A 25479-nucleotide genomic window follows, 5' to 3' on the forward strand; every position below is an offset into this window, starting at 1 on the left:
GAACTGCGAACTTTGTGTTTCACGACGTAGATTCTTGGAAGAGCGTTTAGACCGTTGAAGGGAAGTTTAGTATTAATTAGGTGAAAGCCATTCGCGAAATTGATCGAATGCATCTAAAATACGCGAATTTTAAGGTCACTGAATTAAGATACTTGTAATTGTTTCTGTAGGCCGCATGATTGAATATATTTATTTTTATAAATGAACCGAGGATCGAAAGCTGTTTAAAGAGTTTGGAAGAGTTTTCAACAAGTTTTTCTTACGTAGTAAAATGCTAAGACAATTTTTCTTTTTCTTTTAAATTATTTTTCTTAGATCGTATACTTCTGGGAGATTCAGTATCATGAATAAATTAGAACATATCATTCATATCACATTCAGGCAAATCCCTTTACTTTGTTCGCAAATTTAGCTGTTTTCGATTTCGAGTGATTTTGGATCGTTTTGCAAGCGCATTTGCGCAAAATAAAATAGCTCCTGTTTTTAGTAAATATCTCATTTCCATTACTCAAATACAGTTTTACGACAACGTAATTTTCTTGCTGATTAAATAACTCCATGATTTTAACGAAATTTCAAGATTAATAATTTTTCATTAGATAATTAAGATAGCTTTATCCACTTTTCTCTTATACGACAAAGCTTTATCTAAGATCATTATCAACCTTGAAACTTGAAATATAAAATAAAAATTTCCTTTTCAACTCAAAATAAAACCATGAAATGTTGATTTTATACAACCGACAATGAAAAGTCCAGAGAGAACTTCACGATCGTAATAAAAAGCTGTGTACATATTTACGAATGACATCAGTGGACAGCAAGAAAGAAGAAATGCTGGCATTGCACTTGTTATTTAAACATCAAGAAAGGTAGAATGAGAAACAATGCTCTGGTCTACGTCATCGCAGCTGACTTCGTATATATTTTTAACGCATTCCACGTTTGTTTCTTCTTCCTCGTATACGCACACTTTGTTCTCTCTCTCTAGTAAATATATACATTATCATCCAATTCTCATCATGCATTGTTCACAGGCAGTCTTCAAGCACCTATTCAACGACAAGTATATATACAAGAAGTTAGCTAGCTTGTACGCGTGTGGCCGAAAATCCATAAGAACGGCACGCGCGACATCATTTGCTCGCACGCCAGGATATTGACGTGCGAGCAAGCTGCCACAATTTTTCTTCTCTTGCTCCGATGATGCGCACGTGGTATCGCCTTAAAAGGGTATAAGCGCGCGCACGTGGGCTATCTCTAAAGATTTCTTTTTGCGGCTCTCGCTCTGACGTAGGACAGAAGGGGAATGTCATTCGCTACGAAGGATTATCGGGAAAAAAAGTTTTTCGGCACTGCAGATATGAGCGATTTCTTTGTTGTTCTTAGGCATCATCGACAGCTTTTTCTTTTCTCTTTCCAATTATTGATCACAGCAGCACGTTTTGTGCGTGAGGCAAATTTTTTCGTGCGAGATATTTTGTTTTTGTCTCTTGAGGAATTCGTTTTGTAATGTGTATTTAATAATCGTTTGTTTTCTGGCTTACAGAAGGATTTTAGATCAATAAAATCGAACTTCGTTGTCGAAACAAATGGAATTAATGAAGTAGTTCGTTAATTTTCTTGGTACTGAATACACTATTCAAATTGATCTTGTTTTTTTTCATAAATGGTGCATGAAAAATATTCGAATATATGAAACAAAATAGAAAAAGGATATAGATCATTCTTACACGTCTGTGTATAAAAGCGTCTATTGAATTGGATATAGCGCTTGCGCAAATACAGTCTTCCTTTGTGCGCTTGAGCACATTTTCATATATCTTCGACGCAAAACCTTTGAAAATTAAGTTCGAAGATTCAATACTAAAACTTTTAAAACCATTTTTAACCTAATCATTGATTAATTATCGGTTAATACAGAAATATTGATTTATTGAATTGAACAAAAAACATTTTTTGTACTACAAAAAACAATAACAAATTATAAAAATTACAAATATTGTATAAAATATATTACATTATATCTCCAACAACCGAATAAGACAACTTTGTACTTTCATGCTTTAACAACAGCTTTTCCAATATTTTCGCCTCTCAGCAAACCCAAAAAAGCATTATACATATTTTCAAAACCATGCGTAACGGTTTCTCTGTATTTCAATTTGCCTTCTTTGATCCAGCCCATATTTTTTTCGATACCTTCGAACCAACGATCCCCATAACGAGTTACCACGAATCCTTCCATTCTCAATTGTTTAAAGACTATGGCAGGTTGCAGGATACTGGTTTTAGGCAATGATGGACTATTGTATGACGAAGTACTACCACAAACGGCAATTCTACCACCGAGTTTCATCTGATAAATGACTGAAGTCGAGATATTACCTCCAACCTATAGACAATAAATATTTTCGAATTTCAATATTGAAATAGAGAATTTACAACATTTCGCATACATTGTCAAAGTAACAATCGAATCCTTTAGGCGCAGCCTCTTTCAAAGCTGCACTGACATCTTGAGTTTTGTAATTAATAGCATGATCAAAGCCCAAATCATCGACCACCCATTTACACTTGGCATCAGAACCAGTGATACCGATCACCTGCAAGCCGTGAATTTTCGCAAGCTGTCCAACGTGCATTCCTACAGCTCCAGCTGCCGTACTAACTACAGCTGTCTCACCTTCTTGCGGTTTGCATATGTCCATAAATCCGAAATACGCCGTGTTTCTGAAAATAAATGCCATCATGAAAATGTATTGCAATTCAAAAGAGAATTAAAGAAATGAGACGAATACCCTGGCATTCCCAGCATTCCGACAGCCAACGACGACGGTAAATGTCCAAAGTCTGGCAATAAATAAGGCTTGTCCTTCATGATTTGTTCTTTGCTCGCTGACTCATCTGGATTGACGACCGTGTGAGTTCTCCAACCGAAATAACCATGAATTTTCCTATCCACTGGGTATTTAGGGTGTTTCGACTCGAGGATTTTACCAACTTGAGCGCCTATCATCGTAGATCCTGTTTTTAACCATGGAGCATAAGCACGCATGTAAGGATCCAAGGAGAGGTATTCAGCTTCGATCAGAATCTCTGTCAAATAATTTTTACAAGAATTAGCTTTTTTTTTATTTCGTAAATTAATCTTGTTTATGAATTAATCTATGAAAGTTGAAAATTTTGAAAAACTTTTGAATATTGCATTTTTCCAGTTTTTCAAAATTAATTTAAAAAAACAAATAAATGTTAAAGACTCATCATTATTGGAAGAGTGAGTAAATCAGTTAGAAAAAATGTCAGTCATGCTGACGAACGAGATAAATAAAAATGCGCTTATCACTTAGTACTTGGTGGTTTAAAAAATAAATTCACCTCCATCTTTGAGAGCCGGCAAAACTTCCTCGACAATAATGAGATCCGTTGGTTTAGGTTCTCCAACGAATTGATGTGAGAATACATATTTCTTGGCAACAGTGGCAAGCGTTCGAGAACTTAGGTGATTGATAACTGGTCGTTTCTGCGAAAACAACGTCACTGATAATTTCGAAATACTAACCATGATGTTCTATTGCAACTTAAAAAATAAAAATTCTATAAATCTTAAATTTTAAGACAGCTACAACAACGATATAACCGGCCGGTTTATTTCCCGAACGTAGCCGCACAAAAAACTGTACAGTATCGTCTGTTAAAATTCATAGCAGAGAGAGAGAGAGAGAGAGAGAGAGAGAGAGTGAGAGAGTGAGAGAGTGAGAGAGTGAGAGAGTGAGAGAGTGAGAGTGAGATAGACTGACATTATAGCAAAAATATATGTTTCAGGAATTTTTATTGCTACCGCCAGATCGCGTATTGAATTCAAACGATCTAATTTATAACAGCTGGTATATATTTCTATTAATGAGGTTTACTTAACAGTTATTCAACAACGAAACAATACTTTACAGATAATATCTTGAGAAGTACTAAAACAATATCTTGAGGAAGTCCAAATATATTCGGATCTTTAACATTAAATTACATTTTTTATAATATTAATTCTCTTGGTTATGGATATAATTTTTCTACATTTTTAAATTTAGAACACATACTGTTTACATCGCTTAATGGAGTATAATCAGAGTTTGGAAAATTTGAACGAGCTGTAACGAGGCTACCTTAAAGTTTATGAGTTGACAATTTACTATCAGAGTTTTGTAGTCAATGTACTGTATAATTTATTTATAACAATTTCTTTTCTTTTAATAAAATAGGAATTTATATTGTGGAAATAGGAATAATTATTGTGATTGCAAATTATATAAATAATAGTAATATAGTTTTTAGCAGAACAATTTAAAAATTTAATCTAACAGAGAGAGAGAGAGAGAGAGAGAGAGAGATAGAGATAGAGATAGAGATAGCGAGAGCACAAACACATATGCATATAGGCACAAAGTGAAGGGGGCGTCTGCACGCGCCGATTACATGTGCAGAAGTTTAAGACGATCCGATCCCCACCGTGATGATGATCAAAACGTATCAGTGACCAGAGAAAAAAAAAGAAAAAGAGAACATTTGCCATCGTAGTCGCGGCATATTTCCGTAGGAGAGAAAGAGAGAGAGAGAGACGAAAGCAAAGGTGAATGGCGATAACGAGAGAAAAGGAACCGGCGACCAGCAGATTTGCGCGTCCTCACCGCAACTGCTGATGCAGTTGAGAACTAGCCTACGTAACGCATTGAAGTAAAGTGTGAGTTTTTCTTTCGTCTTCGAGGCAGCCTACACTTCTCGAAAAGAAGGTTTCAAAATGTCAAACATCGACAAGTGGATCGAGATCGCGAAGGACTGCAAATATTTGCCTGAAAATGATCTGAAGGTAAGTGATTTCAAAGCAGAAATCATAAAATTATATGAAATGGAATGTATAGGTTATTCGAGAATTTTTTCTCTCACGGTAACTGACATAACGTTTTTTTATATCGACAGAAACTTTGCGATATGGTGTGTGATATTCTTTTAGAGGAGTCGAACATTCAGCCCGTCTCGACTCCGGTTACTGTCTGCGGGGATATCCACGGCCAGGTAAGTGACCTAACCTCAAAGTAAAATTTTCGTAGCAGCTTATAGTTCATATTTCGTTTAGTCATTGCGAAACGATATTTACGTGTATCTATAGTAATGTAACTAAACGTCAATTCGATTTGCGCTCTTTTTGCAACTTGCCAACTATTTCCTAATGTTCTATAATAAACTACTAGTTATTCTGAAGCAAATAGCTGACTAGATAATCAATTCTATAGTACCATGCTAACAAGTGCTAAATTGATTATTATTATGTTAATTACTTCTCAGTCCTATATTTTTTAATATTTTGCAGTTGTATATATATCTTTATTATAGTACAAATTAAGTCTCTAAACCATATATTAAAATACTTGTAAAATTAAACTTATTCTTTATTATTCAGGAGTTTTTGCTTTTACAATTAATTTTTTTTGAATATAGTTTTGAATAATGATAACAATTAATTTCTTATAGTTCTATGATTTAGAAGAGCTTTTTCGCAATGGAGGACCTGTGCCTGAAACAAATTACATATTTATGGGAGACTTTGTTGATCGAGGTTATTATAGCTTAGAAACACTTACCCGCTTGTTAACTTTAAAAGCAAAATGGTCCGACAGAATAACACTACTTCGTGGAAACCATGAATCAAGACAAATCACTCATGTATATGGTTTTTATGGTCAGTCTTATTAATTTTTTAATGTTTCAAATTCGTATATTAGATTCGTAATATTAGATTCCATTCAAACTGTTATTTATACTTTAGATGAATGCTTAAATAAATATGGAAATGCAAATGCATGGAAATATTGCTGCAGGGTATTTGATCTGCTCACAATTGCTGCCGTATGTACTTTTAGTATTTTAATACTAAGTAACATATAATTTATCAATAATATTATTTGTGTTTCCCATACAGTTAATTGATGAACAAGTCCTTTGTGTACATGGTGGTTTATCACCAACTATCAAGACTCTTGATCAAATTAGAACAATTGATAGAAAACAAGAAATTCCTCATAAAGGTAAATTCTTCCATTATTTTAAAATAATTCAACATTATAATACTTTTAAAAGTACTTGAAATTAATGTATTTGAAAACTTTTTGTTAATAGGAGCATTCTGTGATTTAGTATGGTCAGATCCAGAAGATGTCAAAACGTGGACAGTTAGTCCTAGAGGAGCTGGTTGGTTATTTGGAGCAAATATAACGCACCTATTTATGGAAATAAACAACCTTGAACTTATTTGTAGGGCTCATCAACTAGTAAATGAAGGTAAAATCTCCTCAACTCAAATAGAATTTTCCAGTACATTGTGAAATTAAATTTATACTTATATTAAATTATCTTCTTAATTATCTAATAGGCTATCGATATATGTTCGACGACAAGTTAGTTACAGTATGGTCGGCTCCGAATTACTGTTACCGTTGTGGAAATGTCGCAAGTATCCTACGATTCAACACAGTAGATGAAAAGATCGCGGTGCTATTTGAAGCGGTGCCAAATTGCGAACGGGTGATCCCTCCTACATACACCACTCCTTACTTTTTGTGATTTACCTTTGTGCTCCGAAGAGGCGATGGAAAAAGACGATAGGTCTACGGATAGTTATTCCTTTGTCCCTCAATTTTTTTAATTTATTTGTTTTCCTTATCGAGTCTGAGTCTCGTTTTCTCTTTTCTTTTTTTAATTGGTTGAAAGGAGTCTAAAGATTGAGAGTATTATCCACTCGAACACATCGATCGTTTTGTAGGTTTTTGAGAGAACTTTACGAAGTTTTTATAAATAAAAAAAAGAAGATTATGGCGTAAACTAAAGAGAACTAAAGGCTGTAAGCTAACGCGTTCAGTCTTTGTATTTCTTCAGTGGAAAGGATAAAAGAAAACAAAAAACTGGTCTAGATGCTTTTTGTTATTCTATGTACATTCTGTGGAGCATTCACACACATATACATACAAACCTCGAGGAAACAGCGGCACTCGCTCTTATCCTTCCACGAGCTTTCAGAGCTTATGTTACAATTATATTATTAGTGAGACAGGAGAAAAGATCAACGACTAATGATGTTCTAGTCGAGGAGATAACTAAGTGTATTTAAACATTCCAATGAGGCTCTGGGTTACAAGAATGCTTCTTTGCTATGAGATTTGGAAAAAAAATTAAAAAATGGTGTGGAATTCAGGTTTAGCACTAAATGAGCATACAAATAGTATCAATAAAGTCTTCCTGAAACCTGAAGAAACGTTAAAAGGTCCACTTCTTTTCTTGTCCTATATGTAAACGGGCATCTAATTATGAAAAATGATCATGAATTAGTCAAAAAAGCTATTATTTTTAAATACTTGTATACAATATTGAAGTATAAATTTTTAAATGAAAATCAACGTTTATTTTACGAAATAGCAATAATAACAATTATAATTGGAAAAGTAGGTTGCAGGGTTAAGTTGAATTTGGTTGGAATTTAATAAATAGCTCTGATACTCATTTTGTGCGAGTTTCTGCATTCTTTCGTTACAGAAAGCTGTGCAAGTAGTATTCTCTGATCAAGAGAGTCTTGCTCTGTGTGTTCGATAGCTGATAGCAGTAGCCAAAGTTCTCAGTAGTTAAATATATATGCGTATTTTACATAATTTTACCAGGTATTTTTACGCAAAAAAATATATAATCAATTGTTAACTTTACTGTGTTGCTCACACTGTGGTATGTTTCCTTGTTTTGTTATTAAATTTTGATAAAAACGAAAGAGATGGCGCTGAATAAGTCATTCAGGAGTAGTTTTATCAATGGAAATATATATATATTTACATTTTTTGCTGATGCAATTTTTCTATTTCAAACGTTAATTTTCAAGTTATCGCAATAATTCAAAATAAAAACAACAGTATGTATTAAGTATAATGTAAAGGTGATCATGATTTTAAGAGAATTTAGTGCTTTAGAATTAAGGTTTAAAGTTGAAAAATTGCTTCTTCAACAACTTTAAAAAATATCGTGTGCAAGATTATACACGTAACTAAACACGGACGTAAGCTATCGAAATATGTTTTTTGTTTTTAATGCGGATATATATTATAATTCAAGCGATTTACTTAAAAAAAACTAAAACACACAATGTATTCTGTTTACACCATTCAATATAAAATCAATGTTCCAACAGTACAAAGTAAATATTTTTAAATAACGTATTCAAACTAATGATGAGGTGTTCAATATTAATGTATTAAAGGTGTATTTAATAATATGTAGCACAATATCATTGACTATTGTTAAAAAACATTAAATATCTCATGATATTACCACTTTCTTTTTTGTTTGAAAATGTAAAATTAATTAATATAATTTAGATATTGCTTATAGGTTATTTATATTATATTGATCATACAGTTGAATGCTGCGTGTGTAAACATGTGTGTGTATGCGTGTGCGTGCGTGCGTGCGTGCATTGCTTATAGTTTAAATTAAAATAGATCAGTATTGGACATAGTTAACTTCAGTCAGAAATAGTTAATTTCTGAATACCAAAAAAAAATATACTAGGTATTTCGTTAGCTTAATTAATTAAAATTCAAACATCAAGCGACTTGATAAAAAATAAAATCGAAAAGAATCAATTACAAGAAAATTCGCTTCATTAAGTGCAGCATTTTCTTATATGATATAAATTGTCTATGAAATTATTTTTCGGTAACTTATTCCCGTGATTCCACGACGATTCTTTGTTCCTAGCTGTATAATTAACAAAAAAAAATTAATAACATGACGCGTAGAGCGAAATCAATAGCAGTCTAATAGAAACAATATTAATGATGAAACTCTTGTCGTAGACGAAAAAAAAAACTTATTAAAAAGGAATACTCTTTGTAGATAGTGGAATTCTCGCTCTCGTACGTGGGAGCAAAAAGCGTGTTTTTTTGAAGACGAGAACCGAGACCCTTAGCAATGTGCCTCTAAATTAGTAAGCGTTCGTGTGTATACATATATTATATATTGAATATAGCGAAAAAAATGAAAAGAAAAGTTAAACGGTGAAGTAAACGCACGTTACTTGTACGCTCCAAAAAATCATGTATTAAAAAAGAAGTTTGTTATACATCGCGGGGCGTATATGGCGTATGCGTACACCATATATATTATCAACCTGAATTCCGTCACCGGTACATAATATAAATCCTTGATATAATACACATTATTTAACAAGTTTTTTCAAACGCGAATGAAAATAAACCAAGTTCGAAAGGTTGTAATTTTATCGGTGGGTCTCTTGTTGATTAGGCATCAAACGCAAAATCAGCACGTAATTTTCGCGTTTCGGTTTTTTTAAACATATCAATTCTGTTGCATAAGGACTCTTCACTAATGTACTTGTAAATTGAAGGGATGACGTATCTTTGATCATTTTATCAGTTATTTATTATTCCGGAATAAATAATGTTGCAAAGAATTGTCATCGGCAACAGGAAAACAAACAATGAGGTATTACATCCCTTTGATCATATCACAAATATTATGCATTGATATGTTATGAATAAAATACATGTTTTATTTTTTAATCATTTTTACAATACACAATGTATCGAGTTGAGCACTTTGTGATTAAATTTTTATTTCAAATTCGTTAGTCTTAAAAGTATTAGTGAAATAATTTTGTTTTGTAAAACATTTATCTAGAAGAATCGAAACAATTATTGTTTGATATAATCAAAAAACTATGTCCATATTATGTCCATATCATTAAAATATTTATCTTTTTGTGCATAAATTGTAAGTGGTCTTTGCTTTTTCTTTTTACGCTTGAAATGATTATATTTTTTCAAAGTTTTACGATACTTAATTGTATTTGATCGTGAAAATATAATGATTAAGGTAACTATTTATTAAATTTGCGAAGAGACAGTGATGTTACCGTTGGAATTCAAAAAGCAAAACGATTATTATTACGAACGATTGTTTGATTAAACACTTTGATATCTAACGTGTAAATATGTTTTATACAAATTATTAGTTATTTTGCTGCTTATTAACCAGAAGGTATAACGAATGAAAACAAAATACGTAATATTAAAGAGAATTTTTAATTTCCGATAACCACTTGACGATTGACTTATTTTTATCAACTTTTTTATTACTTTGAAAATGTGATCCATAAAATGTGCTTCAAGTTAGTATTTGCTTGTAAATTTATTTTAAATTAATATCAAATGAATATGCCGTTTAATAGTAGACATTAAGTTATGTCGCACGACTGATAATATTTTATACTTATCGAGCGAGGCTGTCATAAATTAAATTACATACGCCATTAAATTATAAATCAATTAAATGAAAAAAAATGTTAAAATTTGACATTTTCTACTTGTCTATATGTAAGAAATTATCTTCTCGCCAGTCTTGCCAATGTCATCTTAAAATCTTTCCTGTATTTTGTATGATGTAAACCCCCTTGAGCAGTGCCTTCGAAAAATTCAAAGACGACAGTCTACTAGAAAATAGTAATTTTTATCACGAAAAAAGTGAATTTACCAATTGTGACTTCTCGTGCTGGAAAGTAAGGAAAGTTGAACATAATGTAAATTGTTTATTGAAATTAGGTACGATTATTTTTTTTTATTTGAAAACTTGAGTTCCGATCATATCTTAACATAACGATATATTGATCTTGTCTTGAAATATATATTTTCCTGAGAAATATTCAATAACCATTCAAAACAAAAATATTTTTTTTGCTTTATTAGAGTGCTTTAATAAGTTCAATTCTCTATTTTATTTTTTGTCATATCTGGTACTACATATTCATAGTAGAAAAAAAATGATTATGAACAAATAAAAATGTGCCTTCATGTATTTATTTTTAAATTAACAGTTTATAAATATTAACTATTGATTTTCTCAACACTTGTATATTTAAAAATTGGATTTCAAACTGAATTATGGTTTTATTGTAGTTCTTAAAATAAAGTCAACTCATAAAGTCTTGCTTACTACTCAAAGTGATATGCACTATCTATATTGCCTTATCTACCTCCTCCTCACGGTTTTCATTTTTTACCACTGTTCTGTCATTTCATCGAACTCGCACGCTTATATTTCAAATGTTATTCATTTATTGATTAATTTTATTAATTAAGGCAAACTCTGACAGCTCGGAAGGGAATTATACGTATAAAATATTATCAGTTCGTATTCCAGGTGAGAAATAAGACGATTGTTTTTCAAATAGTTTATCAATTGTAATTTAGAAAATATTGCAAACGCACATTTACATTTAAATCAGTCTTATTTCTTACGTTGTACTTACCTCAATAACATTTTCACGAAGAATCATAAGATTTGCATTCGCTTTTAGTATAACTGGCGTATACGCAAGCTTTTCCAATATATGCGACAACGTGTAAATTATACTGAAATAGTTTTTCAAATCACGTCTATCTTGTAGGATTTTCACATTCTAATAAAAATGTCTATCCAACTATATGTTTAATCAAAATTGTTCAAGTTTTCCGAAGACGAGCGCTTAAACAAATTACAATTTGATGTATTATTTCCGCCAATGTATCATTAAGCTATATATAATAACTATGTTATTGCTATTTTTTTATGGTAAAATAAATGTGTGATTAGGAAAAAATGTTCGCAGGTGAGAAATTTATACAGACGAAGCAGGAAGACTCGAATAATTTCTATTTGTAAGTTTACGTGCGTTTTCTTTGCCAATATTCTTGTTTACGTCAAGCAAATGCAAAAGCTTGAAAATTACATAATAATTCTTTAAAAGATCTCACACTTAGAACTCATTGTAAATGATCATCATGTACCTTGAAAGTATAAGACTTTGTTATGTTAACGTAAACATCTGTAATAAAAATATTAAAATAATAATCTAGGATTTGGTTATTGATTTCTTGTCCTTACACATTTCAAACACTTGTTAAAAAACTGATATTTAATTTTATCAGTAAAAGAATCTTAGGGCTTCATGATAAATGAATGATTTTCTGTGATAAGTATCAATCGAACTTGTTTTAAATGTAGATTAATCCTTTTTGAATACTAGTTGCATGTTCACATCACTAACATTTGCAGATCTGATAAAAAATGTTTATATTCAGCAATGATATAAACAATTTACAGTATGTTATATTTCTTCGACATTACAATTTTTTATCTGGTATTTGTATGTCCAGGTCGAATGGCCCATATTTTGACTCCCGTATGTTTATCATGTTTCTGACATAACGCTCGTATCAGCAAAAGTATAAATTTAATTAAATTTTTTTTTTCAATTGATACATTTACAGATCTTGTGACATACTGTAATCCAATAAACCAATAACTGAAACCACACATTAATGATCATTCCCACTTGATTATCTTTATGTCTATTAATGTACATGATTGTTATTAGATTGACTAAAATTCTTTTCTGAAAACCAATTAAAAACTTACATTTTCAAATGAAATTTTATTTCTATCGCAATCAAATGCATGTTATATAATCTATTTTGAGCTCGACTCTACCTATATGTGAACAAAACGGTTTTGCAACTTCATTCTAATAATAATTACCTGTAGCAATATCAAAAACTGTTAAATACTTAATTGTTTCTGATTTTCTTTTATTATTGTTCCATCCTATTACAATAAATGATAAATGTGTATCCCATTCCACTTATACCTCCAGTTAGTTTGGCTACCCTGTCTTTTATGTCCCGTATTTTTTTATAGCAAACGTACCCGTGGTTCACATAGGTATAACTTTGATAAGATAAAATAAAATTTAAAAGGCCTTTAAACTCCATAATAATCTCGCTCAAAATGTAGAAAGCAACATTTTTATATCAAGGTTAAACAAATATGTAAATAAAGAACTCAATTGTTTATTAATCGTTAATCAGTTTATTTAATCGTAATAATATTATTTTTCGTCATGTATATAATAATAATTCTATTTACTTCTTACTATCTATATATAATAATATATAGTGTATTTATGTTCATTATGTATAATATATTATCTACATTTATAATCCCTATGAAAGGCATATCCAACCAGACTTCAGATTTACTTTTCTTTTAAAATATTTTATTTATTCATAAAAATACAAGGGTATTTTTTTTGCGCAAACCAACGATCCAGATGTGTGCTTTGTAGAATGCTATTGCCGAGCCGTGTTCTGCAGTACCAAAAATTTTTTAATACATGGATTTTATATTTCTTCTACGTATTTATATGTGCGTGTAAAGTTTTTAATGTTGTCGAAATGCCACTTTTAACATGTATTTTCAAGTGCTTCTTTATCAAATATACTTTTTCATAAAAGTGGCACTCGAATTAAATTTTGATTGAGAGTTACCGTAACAAAAATCAACATAGATTGTGCATTGTATGGACCATTTTTCGATAGTAATCGACGATGCAATATTTTTTATACATTGATGAAAAAAATTTTTTTTTATTTAGTGCAAAATTGTTATTAGTTTATCTTAATTTTTAAGTATGCAAGTAGTTTACATTTATTCTCATATAGATTGCTATCACACTATCACTTCTATCTATATAGATTAAATTGTGTAAATATGAGCAAGGTGAATTACTTTTGAAAAACGGTATGCGAATTCAGCGAAAACAATCGATCATTCACGAACTCTCTCAAGGAATCATAAAGGTTCAAACTCGGCAATATGTTCAATAGCAATAACGACATCTGTTTCGCGGTGGCTGATATCAATTACAAAATTAATAGTCGAAAGTAACACGAGATAATAAAAAGTACTCCCCTAAACATATATTGAAACTGGTAACTTTGACTCACTCGTTTGAAAAAGTATCTCGCTGAGATAAGTGACGCTTTTTAAAAGCGCAATTTCTCCACTACTTCTTCGCTAAACTTGTCCTCTCGTCCTTTCGTTTTTTTTAATCGTCTCTATTTTTTTCTTTCTCGACTGCCTGTCGTTTTTGGGTTGAAACTCTCTTGCCTTATTATCACTTACAATTATCTCGTCGAATTTTCGTCAGTCCTTTTGTTTACTTTTTTTTTTTATTTTGCAGTAAAAATCAGTTGTAAAAATAATTTATTTTTTCGTTCTGCGTTGTCGTCACTCACATATTCTTTTTTTATATATTCCTTTTATCAAAAATCTTTTGATAATCTTGATTAGATTGGAAATTCGTCTAATTCAAGCTTAAAAACAGATAGATTCGTAAGCAATGATTCACAAGTATGAAGCTACGAAGAACAATATTTTATTTTATTTTTATTTGACAATCTAATAACATATTTTTCTTATTTTTATTATTAATTGATTGCAAAAGAAACGATCGAATCCTGGTAAGATCGTGAATTGTTTTTTACTCGATGTTTGGTCATCATGTCAAACACAAATTGATTTTCTAAATCTCGATATATTCAACAAGAATAAAACTTCATTAAAACACATAATACTATGTAAAGTACTCATTGCTAAACAAGATTATGGTACACAAAGATAGACTAGTACTTTCAACGTAGTTATTCTTTTTTCATCTTTCTTTCATCATATCCAATTTATTTGCCTACAATATTTACAAACTTATTCAACCCACAAACGAGAGTCAGGCTTACGTGTATACGCGTGCGTGAGCGTGAATTTTTTTCTTTTCATTTTGCGTTATCGTTATTATTATTATTAATTTTTTGTTTTTACGAATATAGACTCTCACTCGCACTTAATTATTAAAGGTTGGGCACGATAATACTCTCGGTAGTATAATGCCCTAAGTCTTGCTGATACAGCGTTTTCGAGCTGTTCACGATGCAAGGCCTCTTTTCCTTCATTTTCCTCCGGCATCGGTGTACTAACATGATTTCAAAAATGTTTCTAGTTAATTTTATTTTAAACCTATTTATTTACCATATTATACACTAATTATTATACAAATTCTTTAGATAGTTCGACTTGTCTGTAATATAGTCATGATAATAGAGAATGAAATAACGTAAAATTATAAAATGAACAACAATAGAAATATGAGGATGAAGGATGACATGGAAAAGAAAGTAAAAAAATAGTTGTGCAAGCTCAAGCGTGATATACTCTAATAAAATATTTTAAAAAAATATTAATGGCAGTCGTAGTCACGCTTAGTTGCCTAATTAATTTTATTATTTTTTCGCTACAATTTTTCTGTATAGACGCCCTGAACGTCCAAGTTCTATGTACACTATCTAAAAATTGACAGAGTAGATATGAATTTCTTTTAATGCTCGCAATAACGGTGAACGAAAGAAAACTGAAAGAATAAAACAATGAGAAGGAGAATGCGTAATAAAGTAAAAAAGCAGAAAAAAAAAACGAAAAGAATATGCTCATGACAATGACCTCGTCGACCATCCAATTGAACACAATTAAGGCGTACGACGATGTGAAAGAGTACTTATTGAAGAAGCCTTACACCGCGATGAGCTTCCTTATCCACAAATAATATACAAGTTTATTTTTTTACGAAGTAATCGTCATCGCTAGTACTTTTAAGTCTTATCATATGGACAAGCAGCCTCAGGCTTAACTAGGCCCAAGGTCCGTGTGATCATTCATTTTTTTCCCATAGGTTTACGCTGAGAAGTGTTAATATTCTTTTTATTTGCAATCGAGTCTCTTTCTCAACGTAAATTAGCGTGTGATTATTATTAACGTTTTTTAAATTCGTACTCTCAAAGGCGCTTGAACTCGCGATAATTGGATTTTTTTAAATGCCTGTCATATCTGTTACCTTGAGATGTTTGAAAAATATTAATTATGCGTAAGTGTGATTTTTTTTTCAATTGTGTGATACAACAATATCACCTCTTTTATTTTACACCAAGAATAAATAATTACAGAAAAAATCAATAAAACATATGTACAGTGTGTGGTAAAATAATTGTTTTGTTTAATCAACGCTGCTGAGTTAGTGTAGCTTGCTTAATAAAAAGTCTGTCCCATCGTTACACTATAATCTTTTGTTTTTACATTAGGGATCTAGACAAGTTATAAATTCTTTCTTCTATTCACTCAAGAAATTTCATTAGTAAATTTTAGAATAAATCTGTCATTTTTCTCGCTAAAAATCATATTTAAAGGTTTTATGTTCTTTCATTTTCAAATCGCATACGATAATACAAAATATCATTGTATAAAAAATTCAATTGCAATAGTCTAATTTTTCATTATAATTTTTAGTTCTCGCAATCATTTTCATAATCTCTGTATAACAGAGAATCATTTATTAGAATTCAGCCTTTATTTGTATTTTTCTTTCATTTACGATAATTTCCACTCTGGATCAGTCGAAAAGAGCGATGCAAAGTAAAGGACTCGCAATTCGTTGCTCCATTTATTACGGATTCTCCAAATGCCAGGATACAATGTTATACTGAAAAAAATACATAAAATCGCGAGTGTCAGCGCCTCGGTTTCCGAACAGAAGAAGAAAAAATATATGCTTCTCAACAATATAGAAGTTCTACGGTGGCAAGACGTCAAATGAAGGCTTCAACGGCGTCGAAACAATATTATTTAGCTTTTCTATTTCTCTCGTCTATCCTCCACAGCTTTTCAAATGTTCACTTCAAAACCTCTAGTTGCTCAGTTGCGCATTATTCATGCATACACACTCGTAGAAATAATATTTATAAAGTAACGAATCTCTTTATTGTTTTTTGTCTTTTTTTTCAATATATAAACTAGCTTCAACCACTGGTATACTTTTTTTTCTCATAATAACGCTTTTCTTTATTATTCGCTTTAACAATTCGAGCTTCTATTTATAAATAAAATCGACCATCGATCGCATCGTACATTCGGAATTACTTCTCACCCCACGCTCACAAGATGAATTAAGAAAGGAAGCAAGTTTTAGTTTAATAACGTTATGGGTGTCTGTTTTCTTTCCTTCGCTAAAAATTAAACGTAAATAAATGCAGTCTTCGACAGGGGATCAACGTAATTAATATTAAGACCTGGAAACATTCATTTTTTCGACTTATCACAAATTCTCGTGAAAACGTGAAAAGACGAGGAGAGATTTCGCTTGCACAGATGCTTCGATTGCTTTCGACCTTCATTGGATACAATAAGTCAATGCGGGATCTACAACCGTGTGGGTATGCGTGTATAATTTTTTTTATCATTCGGTAACGTGTATCTAAGGTTTAATTGTGGTAACCTTGCATAATTTTCTTCTTTTAGCAAGGATAAAACTAATTTGGTTAAAGTCTCGTAACGCGTCGTCGTCTTCATTGCTATGTTTTTACAGATTTCAAATTTAAATAGTATGTATTTGTTTTCGTACACATTCATAGCATGCTGGGCTCGTTTACACCAAAGGAGAGATTTATTATTACTCTTTCTGGCAGTGAAAGTATTAAAATAATTATCAGGTAGTATATTAAAATGAATTCCCGTACTACAATTATTAATAACAAAAGAGAAACTTATGCATTTAGTTGTTTGTGGTACTTGGAAATATGTAACTCAAAGGACGCCAGTTTGAATATTCTTATTGTCCAATTATTAGTTCAGTGGAAAAATAAATCGTTTTTTAGTACTAGCAAATGAGATCTTCGTATTATACTCTAGAGATGGTATTAGCTTTAAGTATCAAAAATATGTCGTATCTTTTGAACGTTGAAAATTTTTGCGAGTATTTATTTTGTTCCACAGATTTGAAGTGTAAAAGAATGATATGTGTTTGAACCCAGCATACTTTTTGTATCCTAAATATTACTGAACTCAGCTTATGCTTCTTTGAAATATTATGCGAGAGTGAAATTGTAAAAGTCTGATGAAATTGCTGTATTGAAAGTTGCTAGAGATGAGAATTGAGTTTGAAGAAAGGAAGGTAAAGACTATATGCTGGCATGTTTATTTTTTTAACAAAGCGGTTATTTATTTAACTTTATCAAAATATGGAAAAAGATCGGTCGAACTTAGAAATTTAATAGTTATCTTTTTTGTTGTTTGCTTTCGTTTTGCGTGCGTTTTCCTCAGACTTTTTCATTGACAACTGAACACATATCGTCGGCGCTGATTTTTTTACAATAATTATTTTTTACGTTGACGGTTCCATTCGTCGTTGTAACAGAATTTGCTTTCTTTTTGCCAGAACACAGTAGGTTTTATATAGTCGTAAAGAAATCTGTGTGTCGATCACAATTGAATTGCTTAAAATCTACGTAAAATCCGAATAATTAGTTTTACAAGACATGATGTATTTTGATTATTGAACGATTTGAAAGAGAGATATTATGCGCGCGTGTACGTGTGTATCAGGCCGACAATCGCTTTGGCAGTATATAATTAATTAATTATCGTTACAATAAGTATACAAATCGGTAACTGACGTTGGTAAAAATTCCTTGCGACTACGTAATAATAGCGGCAACAGAAAATGACTGTTATAATGACTAATGCTAGGTAAAATGTATAACAACGGTAATACAACGTAATTGTAATAATAAAATTGCGTTTTTAGACGCCGTTTTAAGGCTTCTTTCATATTTATCCATTTTTCTTTTCGTTTTTTGTCATTCTTTACAAAGGATTCGAAAAATAATTACAACCGACCCGCGCTTCGAAATTTTTTTTCTCATCCCTTTTTTTTTCTTTACTACGTGTATATCTGTGTGTTCGTGTGTATTTGTGTATGCTTTTTTTCCTTTATCTATACATGCGGTGGCAGCCATAAGTTAGTATTAGTCCGCGTGGAAATATATAGTATATATCGCAAGTATATCGTAAATAAACACATTTGTGGTATCCCCGGATAGGACGCTGACATTTATAAAACAGAGTCAATTTCCCGTTTTTTTTTGCTGTACAGATTATTTTCAATTATTTTTTCATCCTCTTCACTTGCAGCGTTCCGTTCTCTCGATATTACAATTAGAGTGGTAATTCTGCTTTTTTGCTTGTCGACAGTAAAATGGCGGTGTACGTTACTTATTTTTTTATTTTTTTATTTTTTTTTTGTTTTCGTAAGATTGGCCCTTACTAACGAGCGGTACATTTTACAATAAAGAGTCTTATCATCGATTCGGATTATGCAATGTGAACTCACAATGACCTAGTTTCTCTCGACTGCGTACAGAAATATATTATTAATATAGTCTTTTAGTTTCGATAAAAAAGTTCAGTCCTTCTCGATTTATTCGCCCAACATCGTCATCATTATTTGTTACTTTTTTTGCTAAAATTTCATTTTTTTTCAATCATTCTTTCGCAAACGAATATCTCTATTTATTGAAATAGCATTGTGTTCTCTCACGCAAATCGACTTATTCAAATTCTCACAGTCCTAATCCGTTGAATCTCTCCTCTCTCTCCTAAACCCGTCGTCCTATCTCGCTATCTCTCGATTAACTTTATTATACTTTTTTGTTTGTACAACGCGACGAACACACACAATTATATTATTTATATACTTATATAATATTTATAATATATTATAGTTTATTATTATATACACAAACAGAGCCGAGCTCATCGTCATCGTCGAGTACTCGGCTCGGGCGCGACGCGACGCTACGTACGAGATGCACTTTTCATAGTGATCTCGTCGTTCCCTGGCTTTTGTTTGTTCAATTTCTCTTCCTCTTCTTTTATGTATATATTTATATATGTATAGGTAGTCAGCTTCAATTGTCAGCTCTTTTATTTACTATCTTTGAATTGCTGAGTTCAATAGAAAAGGAACGTAGAACATCTTACTCTCGAGTAGTAGAGCTGCCGCCGATTGTACCTAAAAAAGGAGCAATTCAGTTAAATGAATTTTACGCGGATCGTTTTATTGGTTTAGAAAGTCCAACAGTCCATTAATTGAAAGTGACTCAATGACCGGAAGAAAGTCATCGCGCTGAAATTTTCGGCGGTGCACGAGCAAAAAAATGTAAAAGAAACGAAAGTTCATTTGAATGAGCAGCAACTCACTTCGGGCAATCTGACGAGAAGATCGTGAAAGCGACTTGGCTGCTGCGGAGCACTGTGCTCGACGAAACTTCGTAAACAGCCCATGTACCGTTCTTGAATTTGTTCTAATTCCGCTGCACCATCTCGTGCTGTGAACAGAAACGACACTGTCGTCAAGGGTATTAATTATTGAAGAGACACTTTTCATTTTTATTTGTCTTACATTTTGCATCTGCAATGGCAGCGGTAAGTGAAAATCGTAGCGTTAGTTCTTATCGAAAGAGAGAAAAGCTACTCCGAGGAAAAGGTCCAAAGAGGAAAGAATGATTTTTTACCTTGCGAAAGCATCGTGATGACTTTCAAACAGACGTACTCCTCCATTCTCAGTTTGACTCTCCTGAACATGAGCGTGACGTAAGTAATTTTTTCAACCATCAGACCAACGTCCTGCCGCAATTGGTCCATCGTTATCGGCCTACCCATCATGCTCGTAAGGCAAGCTTGCAACGTGTACATATTGTTGGAAACCTATGAAAGACAAAGGTGCAAGAGGTGAAAATGATCTGAGCCGAGGAGTCGTGCAAGAGAGAAGGGGCGAAAAACGAACCTCTTGGTTGAAATCGGCGCCGGTGGGATCGTTACCCGAATTGGAAACTTTGTGCGGTCCATGCATCGCCTGGTAAGCTGAGGTGGTGAGTACAAGTAGCTCATGCCACTTGTGCGTGAGCAGCCTCGTGTGCACTTCGACTGGCAGTTCCAGATAGAACGGCAACCGTTTGGTCCACTGCACCAGCTTGTAAACTATACTGTCACCGATCTGACAGAGTTTCTCGCTTAGGTCTGATTTGTGATCTAACAGCTCGTCCAAGTTCTGCGTAAACGATGCATTGTCAGTACGTCACGTGATATATTTCGCGCTTTTCATCTTACCCGCAACGTGGCGATGTCTTGGAACTCGTCGCAGTCTATGAGGGTTTGTATCATGGCGAGGGTTGTGTCCAGAGGAAAAGCTCGATCCCGCGAACTACTTACGGCATTGTCTAGCCTTTGACGTAAATGCACCACCTGCGAAAAGGAAAAACAAAGCTCTGTAACGAGGAAGCGCGCTGTGCTCAAGTAGGAAGTTGCATTGTGCCTTTCAGTCGGGGTATTTTTGCAGACTATCGCGAGGAAACAATCGACAGTCTCTCTCTCTCTCTAATTATCCTTTTGTTCCAGACATCTTTATCTTCGATCTTTCTTCCGAATACCTAGGCATATTAAAAGCCGACGAAACGCCGCGCTCGCGCACACGTGTCCTTTTTCTTGTGAAAGTTTTGATTTCTCTCGCTCGCTCCAGACTCGAAACTCTTGCCAAAAAATGTTGGCATAGAAAGTTTCAGATAAACAGACGGCAGAGCAAGGCCGTAGCGAGTTGTGCATGTGCACCAATGAAGAGAGAGTGAAAAAGAGAGAGAGGGAGAGAGAGAGAGAGAGAGAGACTGAGAGATGAGAACAAATCGCGAGCCCTAGAGTCGTTCGTGACGAAAGACGAAGTGCTCATCGCGTAGCATCTGCGCGCAATTGGCCGCGGGCACGAGAGGTCAGTGTCCCTATGGCACTGGCGCTGCAGAGAGCGACTTTCACAAGTTACGAAACTCCGCGCTCGAGAGCTGCTCGCTGCCGCCGTCGTCCTTGGCACTCTGCTGCCTGCCCGCGCGCTGCGTCGTATTTTCTATTGTGCGCCTCGTAGCCACTCGCTGCACACGTACAGCTATTTGTCACGATCAAGTGCGACGTTCTATAATTATGCTATTATTGCCACACGCGCACATGAGCGTGTCAATAGATACGTGCACACCTGATCTTTTTTTCGACTTTGGGTGTCAACGAACTGTTGAGAGTGAGATTGGGCAAGACGACGTGCGCAACGCAGGCTAACAAGTTTCACTTTTGGCAATGGCCTCGGTTATACCCCACGCGCGCGAGAGCTCGCGTATGGAAAACGAAAGTTAACCAGGTGATGCTCGTTGTGTGTGTATGTGTGTGTGTGTTTGTGTGTGCTCGAGGAAGGAATGTATAATCGCGCTGGATTTTTTATTTTTCGTCAGTCTTTTGGATACTTCCAGAATTGGCAATATAAGATCGGAAAAGTTCTGAGATCTTGCTATACGACTGATAACGCGCAATTAAAGATCGATCGTTCCAGTGCAGAAAGACAATGGTTTGCTTCCTTGTGCAACATATCTTTCGTTTCTCGGAATTTCCCTTATCATTTGCAGCAAACGAGCTCAGATTTCATTTTATTTATTCATCGTATTATAATATTTGACCAACGCTTTCTCAATCAAGATTTGTGACGAACCCTCGAGAAGCAATTCGATTTTTATAGCGCGCAAAATGAACAGAGCAACGGAACACACCGTTTAATCTAAAGTTCACGTGAAACTTTCTTCATGCGGGAAACCTTGATATATAAATTCCTTGCGCAACGATGTCGCCGAAAAAAGTGAAACTGCAGGGAGCGAGAGTTCATTCATCGCGCAACGCGGACAAAAACACGATCCTGCGCGAACTTCCACTTTTCCTTCGAGAGTTCACAACGATTCTCTTACGTAAGATGTAATATGCTCCTGCAAGATATAGACCTTCCCGGGTATCGGCTGAAGCTTATAGCCCGCGCGTGGGCAACAATAAGTTAATTACAGCTCGTGATACGTTGCTTTACCGAGGTTTACGATCTTCATTGTAACGCTAAATAAGTCGATGACTATATTTAAACTCACTTCAGAAGGGTTAGTGAGGGCGGTCTTAAGAATAGTCCCGTTGACCAAATGTCCCGGATGTCCAGGATGACTGGGATGGCTCGGCGTCGGTGGCGAGTTGACGTTATCGGAAAGCTTATGATGATGCTGTTGCATAAAGCCGCCACCAGCACCACCACCGATACCGGGCAATTGAGGGTGTTGCTGCTGTTGCTGCTGTTGCTGCTGCTGCTGTTGCTGCTGTTGCTGCTGTTGCTGCTGATGCTGCTGCTGCTGCTGCTGTTGCTGCTGATGCTGCTGTTGGGCGGCAGCCGCCGCGGCCACGATGTGCTTGTCCAACATAGCCGAGGCGATATTGGCCTTGTTGCCAGCGCCATTCACACCGGCGCCGAGGTGGCCACCTCCAGCCGCAGCCGACAGCACTGACATGTTACTTGACACATTGCTTTTGTTCGCCTTCTTGTGCTTCTTGTACTTAACCTGTTGATCGGAAGATATTTTTTATCATTATCTTTGCAAATTGACGCCTAGTTCAGGTAGTTTCATTCTTTCATTAATGTTTCAAACAAAATCTTGTGACTAATGTTATTTTGGTAAACGAAGTATATCGCGTAATGAAATAACAAAAAGTGTCTACTTTGTAAGTAGGAGTAATAACACATGGTGTTGACTGACCTTATAAAGATTATAAACAGCTCCGGAATTCCTACCGCCTGGCATGCGATCCTCCCTTACGGCTTGTAGAACCATACCCTGCTCGATGCACTTTTTAAATCGACAGTACTGACACCTGTTCCTCTGTGCCTTCGTGATCTCACAGCCACCTTCCGCCACGCAGGTGTACACCCGCCTGTTTTGCACTGTTCTCTTGAAGAAACCCTTGCAGCTGTCGAAAAACAACGTACAATTTTTTTTTGGTTTGCTTACACTTTCGAAAAACGCGATTGACTTGGAAAAGGAAGAGTCGACGGCACGTTACGTCGTCGTCGTCGTCATTGAAGCCGCGACTCGAGGAAGGAGAAAACACAATTCCCAGCAATTTTCGCAAGACAAATCAAACGACGCGCATTTGCTCTTTCATCCCGCCGCGATTCACTTCCTTTCGTTACCTCACTCTAGACAATTCTATCTTCTGCTCGCGAGAGTTTTTAGTACAATTTCGCAATTGCTACTTTGATTTTTTAAAGGTGAACATAATTTGCAACCATATTCGAATGTAAATAGGCGCATCGCGACAAAGGCCAATATATTACACGGCGATAACGTACAGAGAAGAGCGCGGCTTATGGATCCAGGAAGTAAAAGGGTGACCTTCGAGACTCTCTCTCGCGCTGGCGCGAACAACACCTGCCATCGACCAGGTGTACACGAGATGAAATCGAACTCGCGTCAGACAACGTGCGCTGTTAAGACTCTCCCATATGCGTGCGCGCGCTTCGGAGAAATCGTCAAGAAAAATAAGGATCGAGCGCGCCAAGATTCATCATCAAAGGTCTTTCTTACGCTTACCCCTCGCACGTGATAATCCCATAATGCAGTCCCGTGGCCTTATCCTCGCAAATCATGCAAATCATAGGCGTTTCGTCCTCGTCGTGTTCCTGCTGCGAAAGGCCAACAACACCACCGGCGCCGCCAGTCGCCTGGCTGACCAGCGATGCCTGTAATTGTCCGGCAGCCGATTGCGTGCTAGCTTCGCTCTTTACAAGACCGCCGTTCCGGACCCAAGGTTGTTGTTGCTGTTGCGATTGCTGCTGCTGTTGTTGGGATCCCGAGGCAGTAAGATTGAGCGCTTGCATCTGCTGAGCAGCTGGCAATTGCGTAAGATCGCCCGCCCATAACCTTTCCATATTGAGGGGTGGACCGGTTGAGTATGGTGTTGAGGTTGGCGGCTTGCCACGTGACTCTTGACCCAGGTTTAATAATAATTGCGCTGCGGATTCTTCCGTTGACGAACAGGAGGCTGCGGACGCCGTTGCCGTCCACGATGCCGCGGGTGGTGGCACTGGATCGACTGCAGGTGCTGACCAGATCATCGTCCTTACTCCACCCACTTCGCCCATTATCACGGTTGGCGGTGGTCGTGGTGGTGCTGGGGCTGATCGTTGCGCTGGTGGTTTCATGTTGTCGCCTGTGTTTTAAGAACGATGCAATAATTTTTGCAGCAATTTTTCTAATCTATTTAAATTTTATAAGACTCTATTTAGGCCGTACTTATCGAACGATTGGAAAAAGATAACTCACCAGTGGTAGTATTCGGACTAGCGACACTAATCCCGGCACTGGTGCCATTGTTCCCCGTAACATTTACGCTAACATTGCCAGTAGCACCATTATTGCCAGTGACATAACTGACAGCGCTGCTAATAACACCATTCAACAGCTTCTGAGTAGCGAAACCCTGAACGCCGGGTGCTTGCGACCAGAACTGATGATGGGTAAGCAAATGATGAGGTGGTACCGATGGTGCTCTTGGTCGCGGTGATGTCTGTTGATTTTGCGGACTCGGACTCGCATTGTAAGACGGACTGGCGCGATGACCAAGTGAATTGCTACTGTTACTCGTGGTACTGGAACCACCTCCGCCGTCGAATACCGAATTGTCGGATTCCTCCTTAGATTGCGTCGAGGTCAGATTGTTACCTTGACGATCGGGTATCTCACTACTACGACTCGTCACCGAAGTCTCTTGCGAGTTAATCGGCGTCGACGGGGTACTTGACACTGCTTGTATAGGTGACTGTGGTGACGACCT

The 25479-nt window shown here is 35.1% G+C and overlaps 3 protein-coding genes across 5 annotated transcripts in view; 1 reads left to right on the top strand and 2 right to left on the bottom strand.

Moving 5' to 3' along the window:
• Window positions 1-2050: 2050 nt before the first annotated feature.
• LOC131670277 (prostaglandin reductase 1-like) lies at window positions 2051-3506 on the bottom strand. Its single transcript, XM_058945753.1, has 4 exons — window positions 3379-3506; window positions 2802-3099; window positions 2460-2733; window positions 2051-2395 (listed from the first exon to the last, which is right to left on the bottom strand). The coding sequence occupies exons 2-4, from the start codon at window positions 3056-3058 to the stop codon at window positions 2060-2062; spliced, it is 867 nt and encodes a 288-aa protein (XP_058801736.1). The 5' UTR covers window positions 3059-3099; window positions 3379-3506; the 3' UTR covers window positions 2051-2059.
• A 945-nt stretch (window positions 3507-4451) lies between these two features.
• LOC131670275 (serine/threonine-protein phosphatase 6 catalytic subunit) lies at window positions 4452-11902 on the top strand. The gene is made up of 7 exons (XM_058945751.1): window positions 4452-4861; window positions 4972-5067; window positions 5524-5731; window positions 5819-5898; window positions 5972-6077; window positions 6169-6330; window positions 6422-11902. Exons 1-7 carry the CDS (start codon window positions 4793-4795, stop codon window positions 6610-6612), a joined length of 912 nt encoding a protein of 303 aa, XP_058801734.1. The 5' UTR covers window positions 4452-4792; the 3' UTR covers window positions 6613-11902.
• A 1163-nt stretch (window positions 11903-13065) lies between these two features.
• LOC131670243 (hormone receptor 4-like) overlaps window positions 13066-25479 on the bottom strand; it is a 100890-nt gene continuing 88476 nt past the window's right edge. For 2 of the 3 annotated variants that reach the window (XM_058945683.1, XM_058945684.1), the window contains 9 exons: window positions 24969-25477; window positions 24237-24855; window positions 23403-23613; window positions 22749-23207; window positions 20914-21048; window positions 20591-20854; window positions 20319-20511; window positions 20005-20150; window positions 13066-19816 (listed from right to left, as the gene is read on the bottom strand). In XM_058945683.1, coding sequence (XP_058801666.1) covers window positions 19736-19816; window positions 20005-20150; window positions 20319-20511; window positions 20591-20854; window positions 20914-21048; window positions 22749-23207; window positions 23403-23613; window positions 24237-24855; window positions 24969-25477 — 2617 coding nt within the window. In that variant the 3' untranslated portion in view covers window positions 13066-19735. Of the gene's footprint in view, window positions 19817-20004; window positions 20151-20206; window positions 20216-20318; window positions 20512-20590; window positions 20855-20913; window positions 21049-22748; window positions 23208-23402; window positions 23614-24236; window positions 24856-24968; window positions 25478-25479 lie in introns of all 3 variants that reach the window. The other variant, XM_058945685.1, reaches the window with a different exon arrangement.

The sequence above is a fragment of the Phymastichus coffea genome, unplaced genomic scaffold, assembly GCF_024137745.1.
Source record: "Phymastichus coffea isolate CEN01 unplaced genomic scaffold, Cenicafe_Pcof_1.1 PCOF00105, whole genome shotgun sequence".
Lineage (NCBI taxonomy): Eukaryota > Metazoa > Arthropoda > Insecta > Hymenoptera > Eulophidae > Phymastichus > Phymastichus coffea.

Bases quoted from the DNA above. Each gene is read 5' to 3' on its own strand.
- LOC131670277 (XM_058945753.1), bottom strand. From the start codon at position 3,058: ATGCGTGCTTATGCTCCATGGTTAAAAACAGGATCTACGATGATAGGC. The intron at 2,734-2,801 runs GTATTCGTCTCA...ATTTATTTTCAG, and splicing joins GGAATGCTGGGAATGCCAGG to AAACACGGCGTATTTCGGAT. The intron at 2,396-2,459 runs GTATGCGAAATG...TATTGTCTATAG, and splicing joins TCGATTGTTACTTTGACAAT to GTTGGAGGTAATATCTCGAC.
- LOC131670275 (XM_058945751.1), top strand. From the start codon at position 4,793: ATGTCAAACATCGACAAGTGGATCGAGATCGCGAAGGACTGCAAATAT. The intron at 5,068-5,523 runs GTAAGTGACCTA...AATTTCTTATAG, and splicing joins GCGGGGATATCCACGGCCAG to TTCTATGATTTAGAAGAGCT. The intron at 5,732-5,818 runs GTCAGTCTTATT...TTTATACTTTAG, and splicing joins TCATGTATATGGTTTTTATG to ATGAATGCTTAAATAAATAT.